At 42.9% G+C, this 22,448-nt stretch overlaps 1 protein-coding gene and 1 long non-coding RNA gene across 6 annotated transcripts in view; one reads left to right on the forward strand and one right to left on the reverse strand.

Annotated features, from left to right (window-relative positions):
* The window catches only part of OSBPL10 (oxysterol binding protein like 10), a 76,046-nt gene that overhangs the window by 50,416 nt on the left and 3,182 nt on the right, over window positions 1-22,448 (forward strand). For 4 of the 5 annotated variants that reach the window (XM_083577902.1, XM_083577903.1, XM_083577904.1 and 1 more), the window contains 4 exons: window positions 5,302-5,448; window positions 13,460-13,937; window positions 18,369-18,555; window positions 20,423-20,605. In XM_083577902.1, the coding sequence (XP_083434028.1) occupies window positions 5,302-5,448; window positions 13,460-13,937; window positions 18,369-18,555; window positions 20,423-20,605 (995 nt within the window). The remainder of the gene's footprint in view (window positions 1-5,301; window positions 5,449-13,459; window positions 13,938-18,368; window positions 18,556-20,422; window positions 20,606-22,448) is intronic. The other variant, XR_014540116.1, reaches the window with a different exon arrangement.
* Window positions 14,102-22,448, reverse strand: part of LOC310745652 — a 74,250-nt gene continuing 65,903 nt past the window's right edge. Inside the window, exon 3 of the long non-coding RNA XR_014540281.1 lies at window positions 14,102-14,270. This is a non-coding gene — a long non-coding RNA (uncharacterized lncRNA). The remainder of the gene's footprint in view (window positions 14,271-22,448) is intronic.

A 22,448-nucleotide genomic window follows, 5' to 3' on the forward strand; every position in this document is an offset into this window, starting at 1 on the left:
CTTGCTTTGATTCATATCAACTCTATTTGGTGCTGGCCTGTTTCTTGCTTATTTGATACCAACTCTGATTAAGATGCATTGTCCTTGAGATTTGCCATGTGTTCAAAACGAACATTGTAATTAGTTTTGATCTTTCTCTCTTTGCCATCCCAGCATTGCCAAATGTTATTGGCCAGGATCCAAAGAGGTACTTTAGGTGCATCCAAGCCTTGAGCATATCCGTGTGGAATATTTGACTTGAACACCAGATACCCATATCAGAAACTGCTTTTGAAAAGTCTCCTTAGTTTTTAAAAAATGAGTTTGCCATGTTTCACAGAAGTCTGCCGCTTGGGAAATAGAAGCCATTAGCCCTTACCTCTCCCTGAAAGAGTGGAACAAGGCGGGTTTGCTTTTTGAGGGAGATTTTGGCCATAATAAAGAAACCACGAAATTTTAATCGCAGGTTTACGCTGTGTTGTGTGTTTATAACCTCGTGGACATTGATACTAAATTTCAAAGAAACGGCCCATTTTAATGCATGGTTACATGCAGAATTTAGGGGACTAGACTTGCTTGGCTGAACTGCCTCCCCTTCTCCCCCTTTTTGGCCGCTCTAGAATGCGCCGTTGTCTGTTGTTTTCATTTGTTCAAGTTTAATACTGGTGCAAAATGCTGGAAGGAAGCTTAAATAGAATTGAGAGCATAATATATCATGTATTTGAATTGAGCCACCAGCATTGTTCATTAGAAGAATGTTAAAAAGGGGATTGGAATCCTTTTTGTAAGAATGCTAAATATACAATCTATTATTATAATTGTCTAAACGTTTTAGTGTCAACTTAGAAAAAGAAGATAAAGAACAGCAGGCTAACTGAAGATCTTCTTTACACTTAGAAAACTTTGAATGTGTCCCATTAAATTAAGGATCGTGGAACCTGTGGCCTTTCAGAATTTATTTATTTGATTATATTACTCCCATTATCCCTGGCTGTTGCCCATGCTGTTGCCCTAGTAATTACATGCAAGTAATTACAATTAGAAGCAAAACCCTCTTTTAAAAAACAAACATTGCCTCAGGTGTGTGTTTTGGGACTGTGAGTGGTATTTGCTCACTTGGAGGTAAAATTGAACTCAGTAGGGCTTACTTCTGAGGAGACACTTCTAGGGTTGTGCCGTCGCTGTCTGATACGAGTTTAACAGGATCTTAATGAGTTGGTTTCTCTTTGGGAGCGCAACACACAGCCATTGACCATGTGCTTTGACAAATTCAATAGGTCATACTGCCTGATCGTTACTTAGAACAAGGACAGAGTGCATTAAAACTATCAATAATTTCCCTCTCTATAGAACATAATAGTAAATTGATCAGTCACTTACTGGAGTGTCCTCTGGAAAAGGTGACATTATACTGATAATCATTGCGATGTTTTTTTCTGTACACACTAATACAGTTTTCAGGATAAACACAGTGAGCTGTGGGTTGGTAGACATCACTGCAAACTAATCTAGCTTAAATTGATGCATCAAACACCATTTAGTGGCTGTGGAAGAAGTTTCTGAAATCTGGTTAACTTGTTTAGTTTTAGGTTTGTAATTTTTTTTTTTAAAAAGAGGAATACTACCTTTTATGTAAGAATCATTCCCCATTCAAGGTCACTAATATGCAATTATATAGATTTATTATGTAGCACATAATAAACACAGGTGGTGCTGTGGTCTAAACCACAGAGCCTAGGGCTTGCTGATCAGAAGGTCGGCGGTTCGAATCCCCGCGACAGGGTGAGCTCCTGTTGCTCAGTCCCTGCTCTTGCCCACCTAGCAGTTCGAAAGCACGTCAAAGTGCAAGTAGATAAATAGGTACTGCTCCGGTGCGAAGGTAAACGGCGTTTCCATGCGCTTCTCTGGTTCGCCAGAAGCGACTCAGTCATGCTGGCCACATGACCCAGAAGCTGTCTGCGGACAAACGCAGGCTCCCTCGACCTGTAGAGTGAGATGAGTGTGCAACCCCAGAGTCATCCGTGACTGATGGTCAGGGGTACCTGTACCTCTACTTTTTACATATATAAATTTAATTCATCAGAAGCCTCACATGTTTGTGCTTAGGGGCATATTTTTCATGATTAAAGCATTGGATACAGACTATGGCTGCACACACAAGTTTGTGGGGACAGTTAATGTATGAAGTGGCTCTCGACTGATGGCTTTATATGCATTTTCCTAAACCAGGCATTGGCAAACTCCGGCCCTCCAGATGTTTGGGACTACAATTCCCACCACCCCTACCTAACAGGACCAGTGGTCAGGGATGATAGGAATTGTAGTCCCAAACACCTGGAGAGCTGGAGTTTGCCTATGCCTGCCCTAAACTCATCTTCATTGGCAGCAACTCACATTTCATTCATATAAACCAGGCTTCCTCAACCTTGGCCCTCCAGATGTTTTTGGCCTACAACTCCCATGATCCCTAGCTAGCAGGACCAGTGGTCAGGGGTGATGGCAATTGTAGTCTCAAAACACCTGGAGGGCCGAGGTTGAGGAAGCCTGATATAAACCTTCCTGGGTGAGTGTGTGTGTGGATGATTTTGTAACCCTTTCTCTAAGTCTAATAAACTTCTAGCAAAATTGCAAGATGCTTTTTATAATCTGGCATAGGGTAGCTCTTCCGCCTCCACAGAGGCACTTGGAATCTGACATGTTGTTTAAAGAAAGAAAGAAAGAAAGAAAGCCCTCTGTAATAGGGAATTTTTTTAAAAAAACAACAACACAAAAACATCTGCTAGCCGAAATCCGTCCATGTTCTCAGCACTGAACAAGATGCTCTTTTTGTAAGGTTAGCTCCCGTGCCCAGAGGGGACGAGACCCAGGGCCCCCGCAGCACAGCATCATTTCGCCCGTTGTAAGCGATTTGTAGTTTAAGCTCGCTGATCCCGCGTCACATGACTGGGACGGTAGGCAGCAGATTCGTGCTGAATTGACATCATGCTTTTCAAATTCAGTGGAAATTAAAAAGGAGGTGGGGGCAGAGCAGGGAGGGGAGGCTTCTCCTGACTCTTCCTGGTACTACTAATTCCTAGCTCCAGCTCGCCTGTTATTAAAGGAGCTAGGCAGCAGCCACCGAAAACAGCAGCGCTGTTACGTAGCTCAGGACGCTCAATGAGGTCGAGCTGGATGATAAACAAACCCGCTGTAGAAACATCCTCTGTAAGTTTTGAAGCTCCGTTAATAAGTTCTTTCTGTCTTCTCCCCTCCCCTTTGCGAGTTAAACTCTGTGTTTAACTCCGGGCAGAATATTAGTTTACCCCCAAGTATAAAATTGCAGCGTTAGGTTGTGCGCAGTGCTCACTTTTAAATCCCGTTGAAATTGAAGCCACTCGTTCAAGTTAACAAGTACGGTAAAATAACCGTACGAAAGAATATTATTCCTTTGGTTTTTAGTGCCTTGGCAGGGGGGGAAACAGTTGCTGTTTTACTCTTTCAGAGCTACTGTCAAAGCTTAAATGGATATAGCTAATGTAGTTAATGCAGTGCTATCTTTGAAGGCAGTGTTACAGCTACTCTTCTAATGGAATTATATTGCCAGATAAAGCTGTATATGTTGCTTGGAGAGCAAGGATATTTTAATGCATTGTTTTGGAAGGTATTGAGGGGTCTGAGCGAATTTTTACTCTGTAACTTGCTTATATAATGATGCCTAATGTAGATCAGAGAACCCTCTGTGTTTTTGACTACTAGAAAGTTACTGAACTTCAGCAAGTAGCTTTTGGGAGGTAAAAAAAAAATGGATTCAGTTTTGTGTGAAGTCACAAAGATTCAGTAAAACATGTTATTTTCTTCTGGACCTTAAATTCTCTGATCTGTTCCTTTTCTTTCAGTTCCCTCATCACACCAGGAGAGCAACTCCCTTCTCACACTGCTTCTTATAACTGCTAAAAATTATTTATTGGTTCATTTCGTAGTTACTGCTGTGGAACTATTGCTGAGCTTTTATGAAATGAAATATAAATGAGGCAAGATTTTCCCATGGTGTCTAGTTTATACCAAAGCTGTAATATAGCCTCAAGAAATACCTGGCCTAACCCAAATGATTCATTTCCTGAAACTCCTTGAGTTGTGGCCAATTAAGTTCTGTTATGGTTGCCATATCTCCCGAATTTCCTGGACATAGCTGGGATTCGGTTGTTGGAAACAGTGTCTGGGAGGAAATCGCTGAAGTGTCTGGGAAAATCCAGACGTATGGCAACCCATGTCAGAAGTGTAGATTTTGGAGAATTTCATTAAAAATAGCTCAAAAACGTCATTTTTGAAAAAGTTTTTTTTGGGGGGGGGGCGGGGGGACTCAACAACTTTGGCCTAAATAAATAAAACAAAAATAAAATAAAATAAAACGCTCATCAACTTAAAAAGCTCATCAACTTTTTTGTCTAGATTTTCCCTTTTTGAAATATGGTAACTCTAGTTCTGCTCCTGGTTTTTCCATTGCAATTAATGGACCATAACTCTTATTTTCAGTGGGTATACTTTTGAGTAGAACTAACTGCATGCAACCTCCTGAAAACAGGAAATGCCTTTATCTTAGTAAATTTGGAATCCTGTTACTTTTAGTTAAAAGGGTACGGATTATTGCTTTTTTGACGAGGAATCCTTTAGTAGTTCTTCTTCTTCTTCTTCTTCTTCTTCTTCTTCTTCTTCTTCTTCTAGAATAAGTACAGGAGTTGATATTTGAAACACTCACCAATATGTCTGAAAAATGAACACATTGTGCAATGTTGCCATAACCTTTAACACCAGAAGTTGGAGCATCCTGAACATTGCAGCCTTGTTATTGACAGATGCATAGTCTTAAAATAGTGAATGAACCATTTATTTTCATCTATTACAACCAATCCGCTTGAAATATTTAGCTAGCTGATTCTTTATTGACTCCTAGCCCTTCAAATGATTATATCCTTCTCTGATTTACTAGGTGATAGTAGAACATTTGTCCTGCTGCATAGCATCCAAAATTTTCAGTGAGTAAGATGACAATATCATTTTTAAAAAATGAAAGTGGTGCCTTCATAGTATATGCTCAGATTCATTCTGTAAACTCCTTATGGCTTGTCCAACTCCTCAGCGCCGTGGATTTGGTAATTGTTCATAACTTACTGAAGATTATGCTAGTCAGTTAGCAATGTTGAGTGAGTATTTGGAAATAATCTGGTGTTCTAAGAGATCTCTGTAATTAAGCTCATATGAATTCACGCCATATTGTTATTTGTTGTGTCCAGCTGGTGATACTGATTATATATTTTTCCTCTCTCTCTTCCACCCTGAAACCAGTGTTCCACTCGTGACTTGATCCTAGTTGAAGATGAGGTGACAGATACTGAAGATAATGAAGAAGATGATATAGGAGTCCTGGAAGATCAGCGCAGTGTAATTCTTCACCTCATCTCGCAACTCAAACTTGGAATGGACCTAACTAGGGTATGCCTCTCCTCTTCCTCTTCTTCCAGCCAACAAAGCCTTCTTTAAGAGTCACATGCTATTAAACAGGCAGTCTCATTGGACTTTGCCGCAAACCTCTCCGCAAAATCTGCTATGGCAACATTTGTTCCAAGTGTTGCCTCCCTTAATGAGTGTAAGGAATTTGATCCGCTTTACAAAGCGGACAGTGTGCTGCCTTTTTGTGGGAAGTTTTGCAGTTCAGTCTGACTCATACTATGCACTTTGACACCGTTTCTTACGACTGAAAATACTGAAGCTTCCAGCTTCTTCATGGGCAAAATCAGGAGGAGAAGTAAAAGCAGGAGTGAAGCTAACCCTTTTTTGTGGAGGGGGCAAGGGTTTCACTGACCTATCAGCAGCCCTCTAGGAGCCATATTTAAAGTGAGTATGGTTGAAGTAGATGGGGTCAGTTTTAAATTTTGTTAAGAGACACATTTTGAGGGTCACTGAGGCATCATTGAATTGTTTCAGGAACCCATCCCACAGGAGACTTTTAAAAAAATATATATAAATTTGTATTAGTTTTTTTTTAACATACCATTTTCAACAGTAATTAAACATATTTTTACATCGTATTCAATTTTTTTGACTTCCGTCAGTCCTGTCTGAAAATTTTCCAATCTAATCTCTTAGTATACATTTCTTATTTTCCCTGTTACATTTAAAACTCATAACCAATATCTCTATTCTTTATCTACTTTGTAGCACTTCATATATTCCTCCTTACAAAACTTCTTGTAGTCCTACTAGCATAATTTGTTGGTTTCAATTTCTTTTCAAATAGTTCATATACTTCTTCCAATCTTCTGTAAATCTCTGGTCCCGCAGGTTTCGAATCCTTCCTGTCATTTTGTCCAATTCTGCATAGTTCATTATTTTCGTCTGCCATTCTTCTTTCGTCGGAATTTCTTCTTGTTTCCATTTCTGGGCTAACAACCACAGGAGAATTATTATTATTTTTTAAATGCACACATTTGAGGGACCTTGGAAAGTCACAAAGCTTACGGTATCATGGCAGGGAGCAATCAGTCAGTCAGTGTTTCTTTTTAAATTAAATTTTAAATAACTGGGATGCAAGAAACTTTTGGTACCATGGCATAACAGTGAGGGATGGCTGGGATAGGAGCAGCCAGTTGTCGTTGTTTTTAATGACAAGCCTAAAGGGACCTCACAGGTTAACCACACCTGAAGTATGCAGATGATACCTAACTCTATTACATCTGGAACCATGTGTGGCCATACAGGTGTTGGTGTCAGGTCATTGGTGGTAGGCTGGAAGAGAGCCATTACATTGATTCTTTATAAGATGGAGAGTTGGCAGGTGGTTCTGCGAATAGGGGCCATTTGTCTGTTCCAGATAGGCCACACTCCTGAAGAACAGGTGCATAATCTTGGGGGGGGGGGATGTTTCTGAAAGCCAAGTTGCTGTGAGCATCTTCTGGCAGTTTGGGATGGTGTGCTGGCTTCAGTGGTTCGTGGGCAGGGATCGCTTGGTCATCAAAACTGGATTACTGCAAAGTGAAGACCTTCTCCTTCCCCATGAGTAGTCTGTAAATACCAGAGCAGTCTTTCATGTTTGTGTTGGGGACCCCATGTCTTGGAGGAGGAAGCAAGTGAGGCGTCGGTGACCAAACTTAATTACTGACTACCATATCCAACCAAAATTTGTTGGCCATGCAAGGCTAAATCATTTAATTTTAATCATTCTTTTTATAACATGTTAGAAAACAAAATTGCCTCTAATAGTTGTCAAGCACAGTACACCGGTGACATGGCTAATATACAAGTGTCCACACTTTGGGGGGAAATTCCACATCCCTAAATGTAAATAATGGAGAGTATTTAGCCTGTGAAATATAGCAGGAGTACTGCAGAAAGCTCTCATTAAATTGGGTTGTCATCTTGAGTGTATGTCGTTTTTCTGAACATGGGAAGGTCAAAAAACCACTGACTTTGATTGGTGTCGTAACCCAATACACCGAGAGAGTACTTTCCTGAATAATGCATGAAAAGAAAATGGTTTCTCAGTTTGACCTCGTAGACCAAATGAAAGTATAAAGGGCAGCTGAAGCAGAGGCATTAGTGAAATATGTGTTTTCCCTGTGAATTAAATGTATTGGCAATCATGGAACAGAATATTATTAAATATTCATTTGCATGTTTGAGGACATTGTGGAGAACCTTTCAGTCAGAATGGTTATCTAAGGATGATGCTATAATGAATAAATATGGCTAAGTGAAATTGTTTTAGAATTCTCTTCCTTGCTAACAATGGAAGGATCTGTATTGTATTTTAGAAAAATATTTATTGGGTTTCAGCATTTTGGGTACATAGCCGAAATAAAAAGGGAAGAGACAATATTGGACAGATAACTGGGTTAGAGAGGGAAACCTCCAACATCTGTATTCTCATCTGTTCAAAAGCACTGAAACTAAGTTTCACATTCTTTACACATCAGTAATCAGATCCATTTGGGTTCATTCTGCACCCTAATTGATCTTTGGAGATTATTATTATTTTTGGACCCTAATCATTTAGTAAATATAGCAGAGTTCAGAGCAGAGTATCCCAAGCGTTAAAGCTCATCGTGTGATATCTGTGTTGATTTTAGACACTGCGCTGTTGAATTCTAGGCTTTGCACAGTTTTGTCTAAGCATATCCACTTTGGATCAAATTGTGCAATGACTGCTGTAATCTTGACCAAGGGAAGGAAGTCTGCAGTTTTGAAATGCAGCCTTCCATCTCCCAGTGGCAGTGGGGGGCTGGAAGCGAGGTGTATACTTCGCGTCTTCCCGCCAGCAGTGGCGACAACCGCAATGAGACAGGGAACATGGGAAGCCTTGTCTAGGTTACCCATCTGCTCATTCGATTGCTTTGCCTGCTCTCTCGCGTGGGGCTTTTCACTTAAATGTGTCTCCTAGTTCTTTAAGAATCCAAAACAAAAATTGAACGCAATGCAAAATGCTGCCAGGTTCGTGGTGGTACAATTCTCAGTTGCAGGTGAGTTATGGAAAGGTATCTACCGTTAGCTAGTCAATGAGGATGGATTTTTATTGGGACAGGTAAAAGGGGTTCATTCTCCTCTGGTTGCTAGGTGTGCCCTGCATCTGTTTACCAAACAAGTTCCTTGTTTACCAAGATCCTTGAGCTCTTATGATTAAGGGCAGTACAGTGGTACCTCCGGTTACAGACGCTTCAGGTTACAGACTCCGCTAACCCAGAAATAGTACCTCGTGTTAAGAACTTTGCTTCAGGATAAGAACAGAAATCACGCGGCGGCAGCGGGAGGCCCCATTAGCTAAAGTGGTACCTCAGGTTAAGAACATTTTCAGGTTAAGAATGGACCTCCAGAATGAATTAAGTTCTTAACCCGAGGTACCACTGTATATAAATATAAGAAATCACCACCACCACCACCTTACAGTTTTGGTAGAGTCCACCTGCATTGGGTCTGGCCCTTCTTTATTTGCTACGCCACTTATATTTTGGGGAGGGAAGCTCTTAACACATTCACCGTGCATTCCTACCCGTGCTTACTCAAATGTAAATCCCATTGTGTATAGGGGTGTTTAGGACTGCAGTCTCGGCATCAGATAATAGCCTGCTTTATATTTTGGGATTTTCTAATAGCTAAACTCAACTATGGGATTTGTTCCCGCAAGTTGTTGGGATGACCACCAACTTGAATGGTTTGAAAGGAGATTTGGACAAGCTGATGGAATATAAGGCTGTCTTCTGCCTTTCGGAAGCAGCATGCCCTTTAATATCATTGGGTGACGATCACAAGTGGGGAGGGAGCTGTTGCACGCATGACCCGTGGTTTTTCACAAGCAACTGGTTGGCCACAGTGGGAGCAGAACCAAACGGAACTGTGCTGCTCTTGTTATCATTCATCCTTCTTTACCTTGCTTGTACAGTGGTACCTCGGGTTAAGTACATAATTCGTTCCGGAGGTCTGTTCTTAACCTGAAACTGTTCTTAACCTGAAGCACCACTTTAGCTAATGGAGTCTCCTGCTGCTGCCATGCCACTGAAGCACGATTTCTGTTCTCATCCTGAAGCAAAGTTCTTAACCCGAGGTACTATTTCTGGGTTAGCGGAGTCTGTAACCTGAAGCATATGTAACCCAAGGTCCCACTGTATTATGAAAAAGTGGTTATATTTTAAAGATCAAAAGCTGTGTTTGTGACAGGCCTTACTTTTCCCTATAAAAGCATCACCTCTGGGTATCCTGATAGTCACAGGAGCATGCCAGTTCAGTCATCACACAGTTCAAAGATTGAACGAACTCTTGATTAGAAAAAAACACGACCTCTACAGGCTTGGTTGAGTGTCAGGCCTAATGAGCAGAGTGTCAAAGCAGCTCATTCCTAGTGGTCTTCCCCCATGAAAATCCATTGCCGAGACTGAAAGTCCCCGCCTCCTCAACAGGACTTTTCCCAAGTAATCGGAGACTGCGCTTGTCATAGCAGGAGGGTGAGACACCCGTGCCTCTGACTCTTGGCCTCCCTCCTCCCACTCACTTGCTTCAGCTTCTGCCTCTGATTTTGGACTTCTCTCTGTCACAGACTCTCCCTGCTCACTAAGCCCTGTTACCTCTTCAGCTTCTGACACTTCCTCTCCCTAGGCTTCTCCCTCTTCTCCTCTGACCGCTCACTGTTGTCCCACCACCACTCTCTGGGCTCTGAGTCTTCTTCCCTTGGGGGTTCCCCGGCTGCTTCCTCCCACCATTCTTCTGCGTCCAACCGGTCCGTGACACTGATGCAGATGTGAGATTAATAGCTTTTAGTTATTACAGAAGCGGTGCCACTTTTCAAATAAAAAACTTGCTGTTTTACTTGTATAAACCACCTTTTATGTAACCTAAATGCTGGTACCTGGAATCTCAGGGTCTTTTCCTTATTAAACTTGAAATTGTAACGTGGGTGCAGACTTGGCCAGAGAGCTCCTCTGCAGAAAACTTAATGGCATTTTGCTCCTGACGGACTTGCTCATTATGTCAGCTCGTGTGCTCTTCCAAAAGTAGGATCACTTTGCATGCTCCCCCCCAGTAAATAAAGATTGTTGGTAGTGGCCCCTAGACACATGCAATTTTGACTCCGTTCTCTCCGTAAGTCAATATTAGCCCTGAGTGTTGCACAGGTGTTAAAGAGGAATGTAGCCGAGTTTCCTTTTGAAAGGGCTTTATTACACTGGCAGCCTTCCCAAATTCAAGCATCGCTGATGGGGTGGGGAGGGCCAGTTCTGTATTGGATTTGCAGATGACTTTTCTGTCTGTCTAAATAGGCCTGCAGCAAACTTCTTGAAGCTTCCTTGTTCCTTAGCCTTTTCAGTGCAACAAATATTGCATCTATTGTTGTTGAAAATAAAAATACACAAGCTATTCTTGCAGCATGCTTACAGCTGCTATTTCTGTCCATTAATAGACAGAACAGTTTGGCAAACAGTATCATCAATCACACATATGGCCGTTGGGTAGTCAGATCAGTCCGGCAATGCTGGGCATTATTCCAGAGCTGATGCTTATGCTCCTTTCTCTCCCCAGCTATTACTGTTCCATTTTCACGGGCAGCCCTGCCAAATCCCAGGCGTCTGCTTACCAGAAATTGATATTGTAGATGTGCAGATTCTCCCCCCCCCTCCACCCTGGCCACATGCTGCTGCTTGTCTCCATGTTGCATCTGGCCTGGAAGTCTACAAAATAGCATTTGTCCCTTGTTATACACACTGTGTGTGTGTGTTAGAATAGGGAATTATTTGGGTAGATTTTACCTCTTAAAGGTAAAGGGACCCCTGACCGTTAGGTCCAGTCGCGGACGACTCTGGGGTTGCAGCGCTCATCTTGCTTTGCTGGCCGAGGGAGCCAGCATACAGCTTCCGGGTCATGTGGCCAGCATGAGTAAGCTGTTTCTGGCTAACCAGAGCAGCGCACGGAAACACCGTTTACCTTCCCGCCAGAGGGGTACTTATTTATCTACTTGCACTTTGACGTGCTTTTAAACTGCTAGGTGGGCAGGAACAGGGACCGAGCAATGGGAGCTCATTCCGTCACAGGGATTCGAACCACCGACCTTCTGATCGGCAAGCCCTAGGCTCTGTGGTTTAGACCACAGCGCCACCCACCACTTCTTAGGTTGTGCTAATATTCACAGATCGAATGACACATGTTGGCTTCAATAGTGCTTCAAAAACCTTCTAAACCTATTTATCCAGAGACAACAGCAGAGCGAGCAGGAAAAATGGGCGGCACTATGAGTAATGACAGCACTATATCAGCAGGTCTTGGAAAAGGAGATTATTTGTAAAGACGAATATTTGTGTGCATGCTTAGACCAGGTACAGCTGTGACGCATAACCGTGGTTTAGGTATACAGATCAAGCTGCTGGGTTGCATGCTTTCTCCCTTCTGTCCCTTCTCTCTTGCACATGAATCCCTTCTCTTCTCCTGGCTCTTTTATGCCATTGCTTTGGATTAGAAATTGCCAGTTATAATTAGTGGCATTCTTCAAACTCCAGAATCACGCTGTAAATCCTGAAGCTTGGCTAAGGATGGGGGTAGAGTAACTTTGTGCCCATGCTCCTACAGACTGCTCCATATCTCTCAATCCTGATTTAGTGTCCTTATGGCTAGTGCAGATGTAAGAATGGCAAATTATGATAACGTGTTTTGAGAAGGCAGAAGCAAACATCTAGTTATTTCCACCATTGTTGGCTTTGGCCCTGTGGAGACTTAGGTTCAGATTAATGCTGAACCATAAAGACACAGAGAGAGCAACCGAGAACTCTGTGTTTCCATCTGTGCAACTGAAATATTAATGTGGACAGGTTTGTTGTAAGGTCTGGATCAATCAAATAAGGTGCCCTACACTGCATATTAAAGTGCAGTGGAAGTTGTACTGCTGGCAATGTGGATTGAATGAAAATCTTCTCCATCTCTCCTTTTGTAACATCCCTAAAGGAGAATATTGCACGCTTCCACTAGCAGTCCCTGTATATGATGATGTGGCCATATCACGCTTTAGAGACCCAGTTGTTTAAAACATTGCTTTTACCTAGGACTGGTTGTGCCATTGTTTGCTTTGGTGCTTTTTAAAGCGTTTAAATTTAGTGTTGTATTCTGGGCTTAATGTTTTTTTAATGGTTCATTCTGGTTCCTTGGCATAGAATTGCTCATCGTTACGGCGATTTGCATGTTGTAAGCCACCTAGAGAGGGTCTGACCTGGAAAGACAGCCAATAAATACTTTCAAAATGAAATAACGTCAATCCTCAACTGGCATAGACAAAATTAAGGTGGGATCAGAAACTTTCTGCTGGATGAAGCCCCATGTCAGTTTTGGAGAGGCATTAAGAGCGCCATCATTAGAAAACACCTGCTCTTTGGCACAGCTGAAGCATTACATGCCAAGACTAGAGAGCGGTGGAAAATTAATGTGAAACTGTGTGTGCTTATAATCAGGTTTGTTTTTCTTATGAGTGGAATCCTGGGCAATGCTTTCGCCTCGCTCTGATTTGAAATGTGTCAGAACTACCGGTGTCCAGATACAGATTTCTTTGTGCCACCCACATCCAGCCTGCCAGCTGCCAAAGTTGGCACGTCGCTAGTAGGACTCAATTAACTTGAACCAAACTGATGTACCACTTTCTGTAAGCAAGAAATGCTGTCAGGGAACAATTGGCTCACTTATTAGCTAAGCAGAGCAAGACAATGAAAGAGTCCAGGCAGTTTGAATAGCGTGACCTTGTCAGGCCACCGAGGACTCTGGCGAAATAGATAGTGACTTGTAGAATTGACAAAAGCAATGAGTGTTGCCTTCATTCATTATTTGCACTTCTCAGTCCTCAGAGCGAGCTCTCTGGCAGTGCGAGGAAAAAAGCACGTTTATTTTGGCACAGGAAGTTTTGCAGCTGCCTTAACTGTTTATTCCTCCCTGTTGCAGTCATGGAAAAAATATATGATTATTTGCTTTTCCCCTGCACTCGATACAGGTAGTTCTTCCAACCTTTATTTTGGAGAAGAGGTCGCTGCTGGAGATGTACGCAAACTTCCTGGCCCACCCCGACCTGTTTTTGACAGTTTCGTCCGGAAGCACCCCTGAGGAAAGAATAATTTACTTTGTGGAGTATTACTTAACAGCCTTTCATGAAGGCCGGAAAGGAGCCGTTGCCAAGAAGCCCTACAACCCAATTATTGGAGAAACTTTCCATTGTTCTTGGGATGTGCCTAAAGACAAAGTGAAGCAGTCGAGAACTAACTCTCCCTCTCCAAGCCCCAAGGGCAAGGCAGCGTCGCCACCACCACCGGAAAACTACAAGCTGCGGTTTGTAGCTGAACAGGTATCCCATCACCCACCAGTCTCCTGCTTTTACTGCGAGTGCAAGGAGAAGAAGATGTGCGCAAATGTTCATGTATGGACCAAAAGCAAGTTCATGGGGATGTCTATAGGTGTTTCTATGGTAGGTGAAGGTAAGACATACCACAAAGATATAATATATATTATAGCAGGCTTGCTTATCGCACAGGGTTTTAGGAAGCATTGAAGAGAAGTCCCGCACCCCTCAAAACAAACAAACCCTGAAATCTACCATCCTCCATTAAGAAACATAAAGTAAAGGTAAAGGGACCCCTGACCATTAGGTCCAGTCGTGGCCAACTCTGGGGTTGCGGCGCTCATCTCGCTTTATTGGCCGAGGGAGCCAGCATACAGCTCCCAGGTCATGTGGCCAGCATGACTAAGCCGCTTCTGGCAAACCGGAGCAGCGCATGGAAACGCCGTTTACCTTCCCGCCAGAGCGGTACCTATTTATCTACTTGCACTTTGACATGCTTTTGAACTGCTAGGTTGGCAGGAGCTGGGACTGAACAACGGGAGCTCACCCCGTTGAGGGGATTCGAACTGCCGACCTTCTGATCGGCAAGCCCTAGGCTCTGTGGTTTAACCCACAGCGCCACCAGCGTCCCTTATTAAGAAACATACTTCTGAGTAATAGCAGCAAAGCACTTTATGTACTTTTCAGCTTCTGGACACTAAAATAAAACTAGTGGAAATGTCCCTTATATAAGCTTTTCAGGAGTCTCAGCAATTTAGCATGTGGTCACAGAATCATAGAATTGTATAGCTGAAAGGGACCACGAGGGTCATCTAGTCCAGCCCCCTGCAATGCAGGAATCTTTTGCCCCATGTGGGGCTTGAACCCACGATCTTGAGATTAAGAGTCTCATGCACCACCAACAGAGCTGTATCTCTGGATCTTCATATTCCTCCCCAACTGACTTACCGTATTGGCCCGAATATAAGCCACACTTCCCCCGCTCCAAATTCTGACCATGAAAAGTTAAAGTGTGGCTTAAATTCGCAACCTTACAAAAAAGGGGTTTTACGATATCGCTGCTGAAACAGACATGCGGTAAAACGGAACAAAAAATGTTTCATTGCAATTTGTGAGTTTGAGACTGTTGTGCAATTAATTCTAATGTCATTCATTGCTTTCCCCGTATTTTACAGTGCAGTATTGATTTTTTATTTGCATTTATGGTGCTACGAACAGGTGTTTAACCCACTTACAGGTCCTCTATAGTACCTGTACGATTTTCTTCTACATGTTCCATTTAAATGTATGAGTGCCTGCAGAATTATAGCAATTGAATAGCAATTTGCAATTTTAGCGGTTGTACAGTAACTTTTGCCGGCTTGCCAGATCAAAGGCTTAAATTGGATCGGAGTTACAATTCTACCAAACGCAGCAGTTTTCAGCCTGTAACCCAATTTTAAGGGAGCGGCTTATATTCAGGTATTGTCCTTTTTCCTCCCTGCCCCCCTTGAATTTTAAAGGTGCAGCTTATTTGCTGTTGCGGCTTATACTCGGGCCAATACGGTACGTACCCCAGGCTTTGCAACACACCTTGGCTGTGAGAAAACGCCACATTCCTGGTTTTGATTTTTCATATATTTTTTTCAAATACATATTAAACATATTATTACAATATTAGTAAATATGGCATACTCCGACTTACCCGTTAAAAGCACATAGCGCAAACATACTAATGGAACGATAACACAAGTTGTAAATCACTGCTTCTCATTTTTGGTTCCTGGCAGACATAAAAGCCTAGGAATACGTCCCAAGCTTTGGGTCGTAACATGGTTTTGAACATTGGTTCTTGCTGACTGCGTATTACTTCTTACAGTACAGTTGTCTTTGCTCAGTCTCGTCTTAAGAATTGTGGGCCTTTTCTCGCCTCTCCTATCTGATGCCATTCAGATGTCAAAGGGACCCCTGACCATTAGGCCCAGTCGTGACCGACTCTGGGGTTGCGGCGCTCATCTCGCTTTATTGGCCGAGGGAGCCGGCGTACAGCTTCCAGGTCGTGTGGCCAGCATGACTAAGCCGCTTCTGGCAAAACAGAGCAGCGCACGGAAACGCCATTTACCTTCCCGCTGGAGTGGTACCTATTTATCTACTTGCACTTTGACGTGCTTTTGAACTGCTAGGTGGGCAGGAGCAGGGACCGAGCAACGGGAGCTCACCCCGTCATGGGGATTCGAACAGCTGACCTTCTGATCGGCAAGTCCTAGGCTCTGTGGTTTAACCCACAGCGCCACCCCGTGTCCCAATTCAGATGTTGCTGAACCACAACTACCATAATTCCTGACCGTTAATGGTGTTGACTGGGGTTGATGGGAGCTGGAGTTAAGCAATATTTGGAGAGAAATACATTGGAGAAGACTGATATAAAGAATGTTGGAATAATGGGTTGATCTGCAACTGCTTCCAGACTACTTCATGGTCTGCCAAAAAGGAAAAAAAACACACAAAACAATCTGATTGGAAGTTAGTTTACGAGAGATTCTTTATGGTGAGCCTCCCCAAGTTGAGAAATTAATTTCACGCTGGGAAGTATGAACTTTCTCATCTCTTCTCTCCTTGGGAATGTGTGAAAAAAGCCTTCATTTTGAATTCAGGGGGAAAGCCCTCATGTCCTTATTTGCTAGATAGCAGTGTATACAATTAGGTTGTCACGATCTTAAGCTCATTGGAAACAAGCAGTTTGGAATAAATTATTAGTATCTTCCCAGGTGGGACCAGTCTCTCTGCTTGCTTATAGGTGGGGAGTGATCATGCTTCTATTCTGCACAACTTTTAACGGTTTTTAATATGTGAAAGTTTGATTCCGTTCCTCCTGGTTGTAAGTTGCTTCCTGCTTCGTTCTTAATCTGGGTTTGTTGAATTTCAGTTTTAATGTTTGCATGCAGCTTTTTTTTGTGGGGCGGCGGCGTCCCTGTTAGGATTGAAGGGAAATACTCATGTGATGATGGCGTTCCATCATATGACTATGTGCGCCACTCGCCGAGCTGCTCACAGTTATTTTCGTTCTGCAAATCAGTGTAGCTGCTGGTTGCCGTAAGTGACTGAAATTGTGGCCTAAGCGAGTACCATGTGATTGAAAAATAAGAGATGTGCGTGAGGACCCTTCTCTTGTAGGAAACCACTTAAGACTGCTGACGTCTTCCACAACCATTCATTGCATGAATCTGAACAGAATCGAAAGGAAAAGTTGATTCTGACTCCTTGTGAACTTTGTCACCAACTCTTTAATTGGTTCCCCAAACTTAGATCTCCAGCGGATTTGGGGACTACAGTTCCCATCATCCCTGACCACTGGTCCTGCTAGCTAGGGATGATGGGAGTAGTAGTCTAAAAAGAACTGCAGACCCATGGTTTTTGACCTACAGCATCACCTTGTTTATTTTATTGATGTGACCTGCAGAAAACATGTTGCTCAAAAGTATGGGGTCAAAGAGGGAAAAAACCCAATATGTTTAGCAGTATATATAATGGATGCTTGTAGAGAGCTTTCCTTGTCTCACATAAGCAATGACGATAACATGGACCTGCTTCAGATTTTCTGCTAGGCAACTTGGAAGCATTTGTTCACATTAAATGCCCAAACCAAGGATGCTGGGACTATATCCCAGAATACATGTCCAGCTCAAATCTGTGGTTTTTGTGTGTGTGTGTGTGTGTGCTGAATGTATTTATCAATTCATATTGTTAGTTCTAGTTAATGGTAACTGATGGTGGATACAGTATAAGGGTCTCTTGGTTTGACTACTCAAGACTTGAGTCTTGTTTGCAGGTTTCTCCAGAAGGCAGGCATCTGTTTGGACGCCATGAGGATGATGAGCTGGATGGGTCTTTGGTGATATCCAGAAGGCTCCTCTTGGGTTTTAAAATATTGTTTTAGGGGAGCCTTGTTAGATGCACTGCCAGGCTACCTGCAGTTGGTATCACTTTGCCATATTAGGCACCTCATATTCAAGACAAGGTAGCACCTGACATTTTGGCTGAATCTAAGCAAATAGGTCATTCTCATGGTGGGACTTCCATTGCATGTAGGCTGTTTATTCCAAGCTGGCAGGAAGTGGGATAGATGCGTTATTTTATCAAATTTTCAGGAGAGCGACTTTAGAAGTTACGCAGTTTTCTCTTTGGGGGGGGTGTGGAATATAACAGAACTAATTTTTTTTTAAGCTTGCAGCTATGTTGAGCATGGAGACCAGATTGGATTGCTTGAATGGCTTCACCAGTCATGTCTGGTTTTCGTTTTAAATTTTGTAGCCTTTTAAAACCAAATTACCCCAAGAAAAGGAGGATTTTACAAAAGGGCAGTTGCAAAAAGAAAAGAAAAAAGCATCTTGGTGGAGTGCGTTCCTGTTATATCCGTCTTGGTGTTTCTCCTCCCCTTCAAGGAAAATAAAAATAACTAACACTTACTATAAACTATGTTGCTTCTTTTCAGTACCAGGTAAACAGTGATCATCCTTCTGGAAAGAATATTGTCAAATTCTCAGTGCTGAAAAGTATTCTCCCCCCCCCTTTCTGCCCCCATCCATAGGTATTCTTTATCTGCTGGAACATGGGGAGGAATATGTGTTCACGTTGCCTTGTGCCTATGCTCGCTCCATTCTTACTGTTCCTTGGGTGGAGCTGGGAGGTAAAGTGAGCATTCTCTGTGCCAAGAGTGGCTATTCGGCTACAGTCACATTCCACACCAAGCCTTTCTATGGGGGGAAAGTACACAGGTACTGAAACTGCTCTTTCGCATACTTTTCTTTTTCTCTTTTAAAGATTGCTCTGTAAAAAAATATATATATATACTAAGACAAGCAATATTAACTGCCAAACTGCTTACTGTTTATAATGCTGCAGTTGCTAGTGATTTTATACTACTTTAGAAATGTGCTTTGCCAGCAATGTCCTGTATGCTTTCATAAGAAGAACAACAACATGTGCTCGTATTTGAGGCTGTTCCATTTCCTGCAGCTTAGAGAACTGAAGGAGACTCCCAGGCACTCAGTGGCTGAAACTTTACAGGGTCTTGAATCCATCAGGACTGGGAGATACCTGGTTTTCAACATCACGATCTGTCACTAGCTAAACATTGTGATATACCAATATATCACAGTTTCTGAAATAAGGATGTGGAACTGTGTAGAAGTGAACAGCAGGGCTGGGTGATACCTCCCCCCCCCCCCAGCATCGTGATATAATCACCAAGTAAATATCGCAACATATCGCTATATCACAATGTTTGAAATAATAATAATAATAATAATTTTTATTTATACCCCGCCCTCCCCAGCCAAGGCTGGGCTCAGGGCGGCTAACAAGCAATAATAAAAACAAGTTGAATGAATACAACTTAAAAACAAGATTAAAATACAACATTAAAATATTGAAACATTAAAATATTAAAATGCAGCCTCATCACAGGAGGAGAAAGAAAAAAGAAAGAAAGAGGGGGAGGGAATCAAATTGGCTCCAAGCCAAAGGCCAGGCGGAACAACTCTGTCTTACAGGCCCTGCAGATAGAAATCAGATCCCGCAGGGCCCTGGTCTCATGAGACAGAGCGTTCCACCAGGCCGGAGCCAGTGTTGAGAAGGCCCTGGCTCTGGTTGAGGCTAATCTAACTTCCTTAGGGCCCGGGACCTCTAGGGTGTTGCTATTTATGGACCTTAAGGTTCTCCGTGGGGCATACCCGTAGGTATGAGGGTCCTGGGCCGTGAAGGGCTTTAAAGGTCAAAACCAGCACTTTAAATCTGACCCTGTACTCCACCAGGAGCCAGTGCAGCTGGAAAAGTACTGCATGAATATGCTTCTATAGCAGAGACCCCGTGAGGAGCCTCGCTGCAGCATTCTGCACCCGCTGCAGTTTCTGGGACAGCTTCAAGGGCAGCCCCGCGTAGAGTGAATTACAGTAGTCAAGCCTGGAGGTGACCGTCGCATGGATCACTGTGGCCAGGGCGGGGCGGGAAAGATAAGGGTGGAGAGCGTTGGCTGGCGTCACAGTTTTCTCTGCATCGTGATGTTTGCATAGCGCATGCGCACACACATACATCATGATTCACAATATATTACCAGGTTGAAAATTGTTGGACTGGTATCACGATATGGACTTCAAATCGGTTTTGGGCGATATATTGATATATTGCCCAACCCTAATCACCATATTTTAACTCTGGGTGCTGTGTGAAATGTGAAGCACCAACCACAGGGAAGTAATTCAGATGAAAAGAAAGGACACTGTGCAAGAACAGGATAGTTCTTTAGTGTGCCCCCTCTTTTTTTTAAAAAAAAATATCCAGACTAAGCTAGGAGCCGCAAAATTGGCAATACATCTGCATAGAGCAATGGTCCTTGGTATTTTGTTTGTAATGGAGACATCAAGTTTATGAGAATGTGGTCAGTACATAATGAATGTAGCATTTTGAGTGCTCTCCAGCTCAGAAATGTCTCTGAATTGTTCTTGTTGCTGTTTTTCTAAAAAACAAAGTGATTATTCTTGGCCTCCTTTTCTGAGTTTGAGTCCAGTGGAAATATTTGCTGTGCATGCAAGTGATTTCCTTTCACCTGTGTCTTAATCTCCATATTTTATCGTTTTGATGTAGGGTTACAGCTGAGGTGAAGCATAACCCCACCAACACCATAGTGTGTAAAGCACAAGGGGAGTGGAACGGCACGCTGGAGTTTACGTACAGCAATGGAGAAACCAAAATAATCGACACCACCAAGCTACCCATCATCCGCAAGAAGATCAGACCGATAGCAAAACAAGGTCCATTTGAATCAAGGTGAGGATGCTTTTGCAAAACCATCATGACTAGCTGCGCTTAAGAGAAGCAGGAAAAGAAAGTATATATTGAAGCACTTGTCCTTGTTTGTCCAGCAGTGTGGAAAGAGCAACATAACTATCTTGCTTCCCTAAGGATGTTTCAAAGTTTTCGGTTTTTTTCCAGTGACTTGTATGCTGAATCAGCATGCTGACATTCTGCCCGCATGGGGAGTCTTTCACCCACTGTGCTAATTGCTGCTGCGCAAAGGCTCTTGGAAGCTGCTCTCCCATAGATGTTGTTTTTATTTGTTGAATGTTTATCCCTCTAATGCGGAGGGCCCAGAACAAGCAAGAAGAAAAGTCACGTAATACATTGATATCATTGGGAGAAGGGCTGTAGTTTAGGGAAGAGCCATCGTAGCTCAGCGGCAGAGCATCTGCCATGGTCCCAAATTCAAGCCCCGGGATCTTCAGGTAGGGCTGGAAGAAACTCCCTGTCTGAAATTCTTGAGAGTTGCTGCCAAAGTCAGTGCAGACAAAACAAGAGTTATAGGTAAGCTCAATGACATTCACACACTCCACCCATGAAAATTTTGCAGAGATTTTGTTCCCAAATGTTGCTGCCCTGCACTAATTTTCAGATACAATTCCTTTTCTCACTAACTGATGGAGAATGATGGGTAGCCCAGAGAAAAGGGGGGATCGTCACAGCAGTAATCTGGACTGTTGGGCTTAGGTGAACTTCTCTCAGAAGAGGATTCTAGAGTTGAAGCCCACCTACAGGTGGTACAGTCGTACCTTGGAAGTCGAATGGAATCCCTTCCAGAAGTCTGTTCGACTTAAAATGTTCGGAAGCCAAAGCACAGCTTCTGATTGGCTACAGGAAGCTCCTGCAGCCAATCGGAAGCTGCAGAAGCTTCGGCTTTGGACGTTTGGCTTCCAAAAAAAGTTAAGAAACCTTAACACTTGCTTCTGGTTTTCGATCAGGAGCCAAAAGGTTCGGCAACTAAGCCGTTCAATATCCAAGGTACGACTGTACTGAACACCACGAAAGCTGGTGCTGATACGCCCAAAATGTTGTAGAGGCTGCACCTTCTCAGGCACATACCTCCACATGCTCTAAAATCCAACCCTTCTGGACAGCAGTCCGACAAGAGGTACACAAACAAGATTAACAAGATATGCAAGAGATTAACTAAACAGGTATTAGAACTAACCCCAGAACTGGCCCTACTGAACATCTTTCCAAGATCATAATGAACACTCACATTATAAAAAAAAACAACAACAAAAATTTTTTCCTTCCAGTAGCACCTTAAAGACCAACTAAGTTAGTTCTTGGTATGAGCTTTCGTGTGCATGCACACTTCTTCAGATACACTGAAACAGAAGTTGCCAGATCCTTCTATATAGTGAGAAGGTGGGGAGGGGTATTACTCAGAAGGGTGGTGGGAATGGGTGATTGGCAGATAGCTGTGATGAGCCTGTTGACGACTCTTAACGACTGTAATAGGTCTTACAGGAAAAAGCAAGGGGTGAGAAGGTGAAAAATGGCTTTGTCATGTATAATGAGATAAGAATCCAATGTCTTAGTTGGTCTTTAAGGTGCTATTGGAAGGAAAAAAAAATTTTTTTGTTTGTTTTGACTATGGCAGACCAACACGGCTACCTATCTGTAACTCACATTATACAGAGCTTATAACCCACCTACTCTCAGCAGCCAGAAGCCTCATAGCCAGACACTGGAGAGACTGACAGGAGTAAACATGGGCGACTGGTACCAAATTGTATGGGAAACTAGAAAAGCTAACCAACAAACGGAAACTGACACGGGGACAAATAGAAGAGGATGCCTTCCCCCC

Source organism: Podarcis filfolensis (genome assembly GCF_964270895.1).
Source record: "Podarcis filfolensis genome assembly, chromosome: 12".
Classification (NCBI taxonomy): domain Eukaryota; kingdom Metazoa; phylum Chordata; class Lepidosauria; order Squamata; family Lacertidae; genus Podarcis; species Podarcis filfolensis.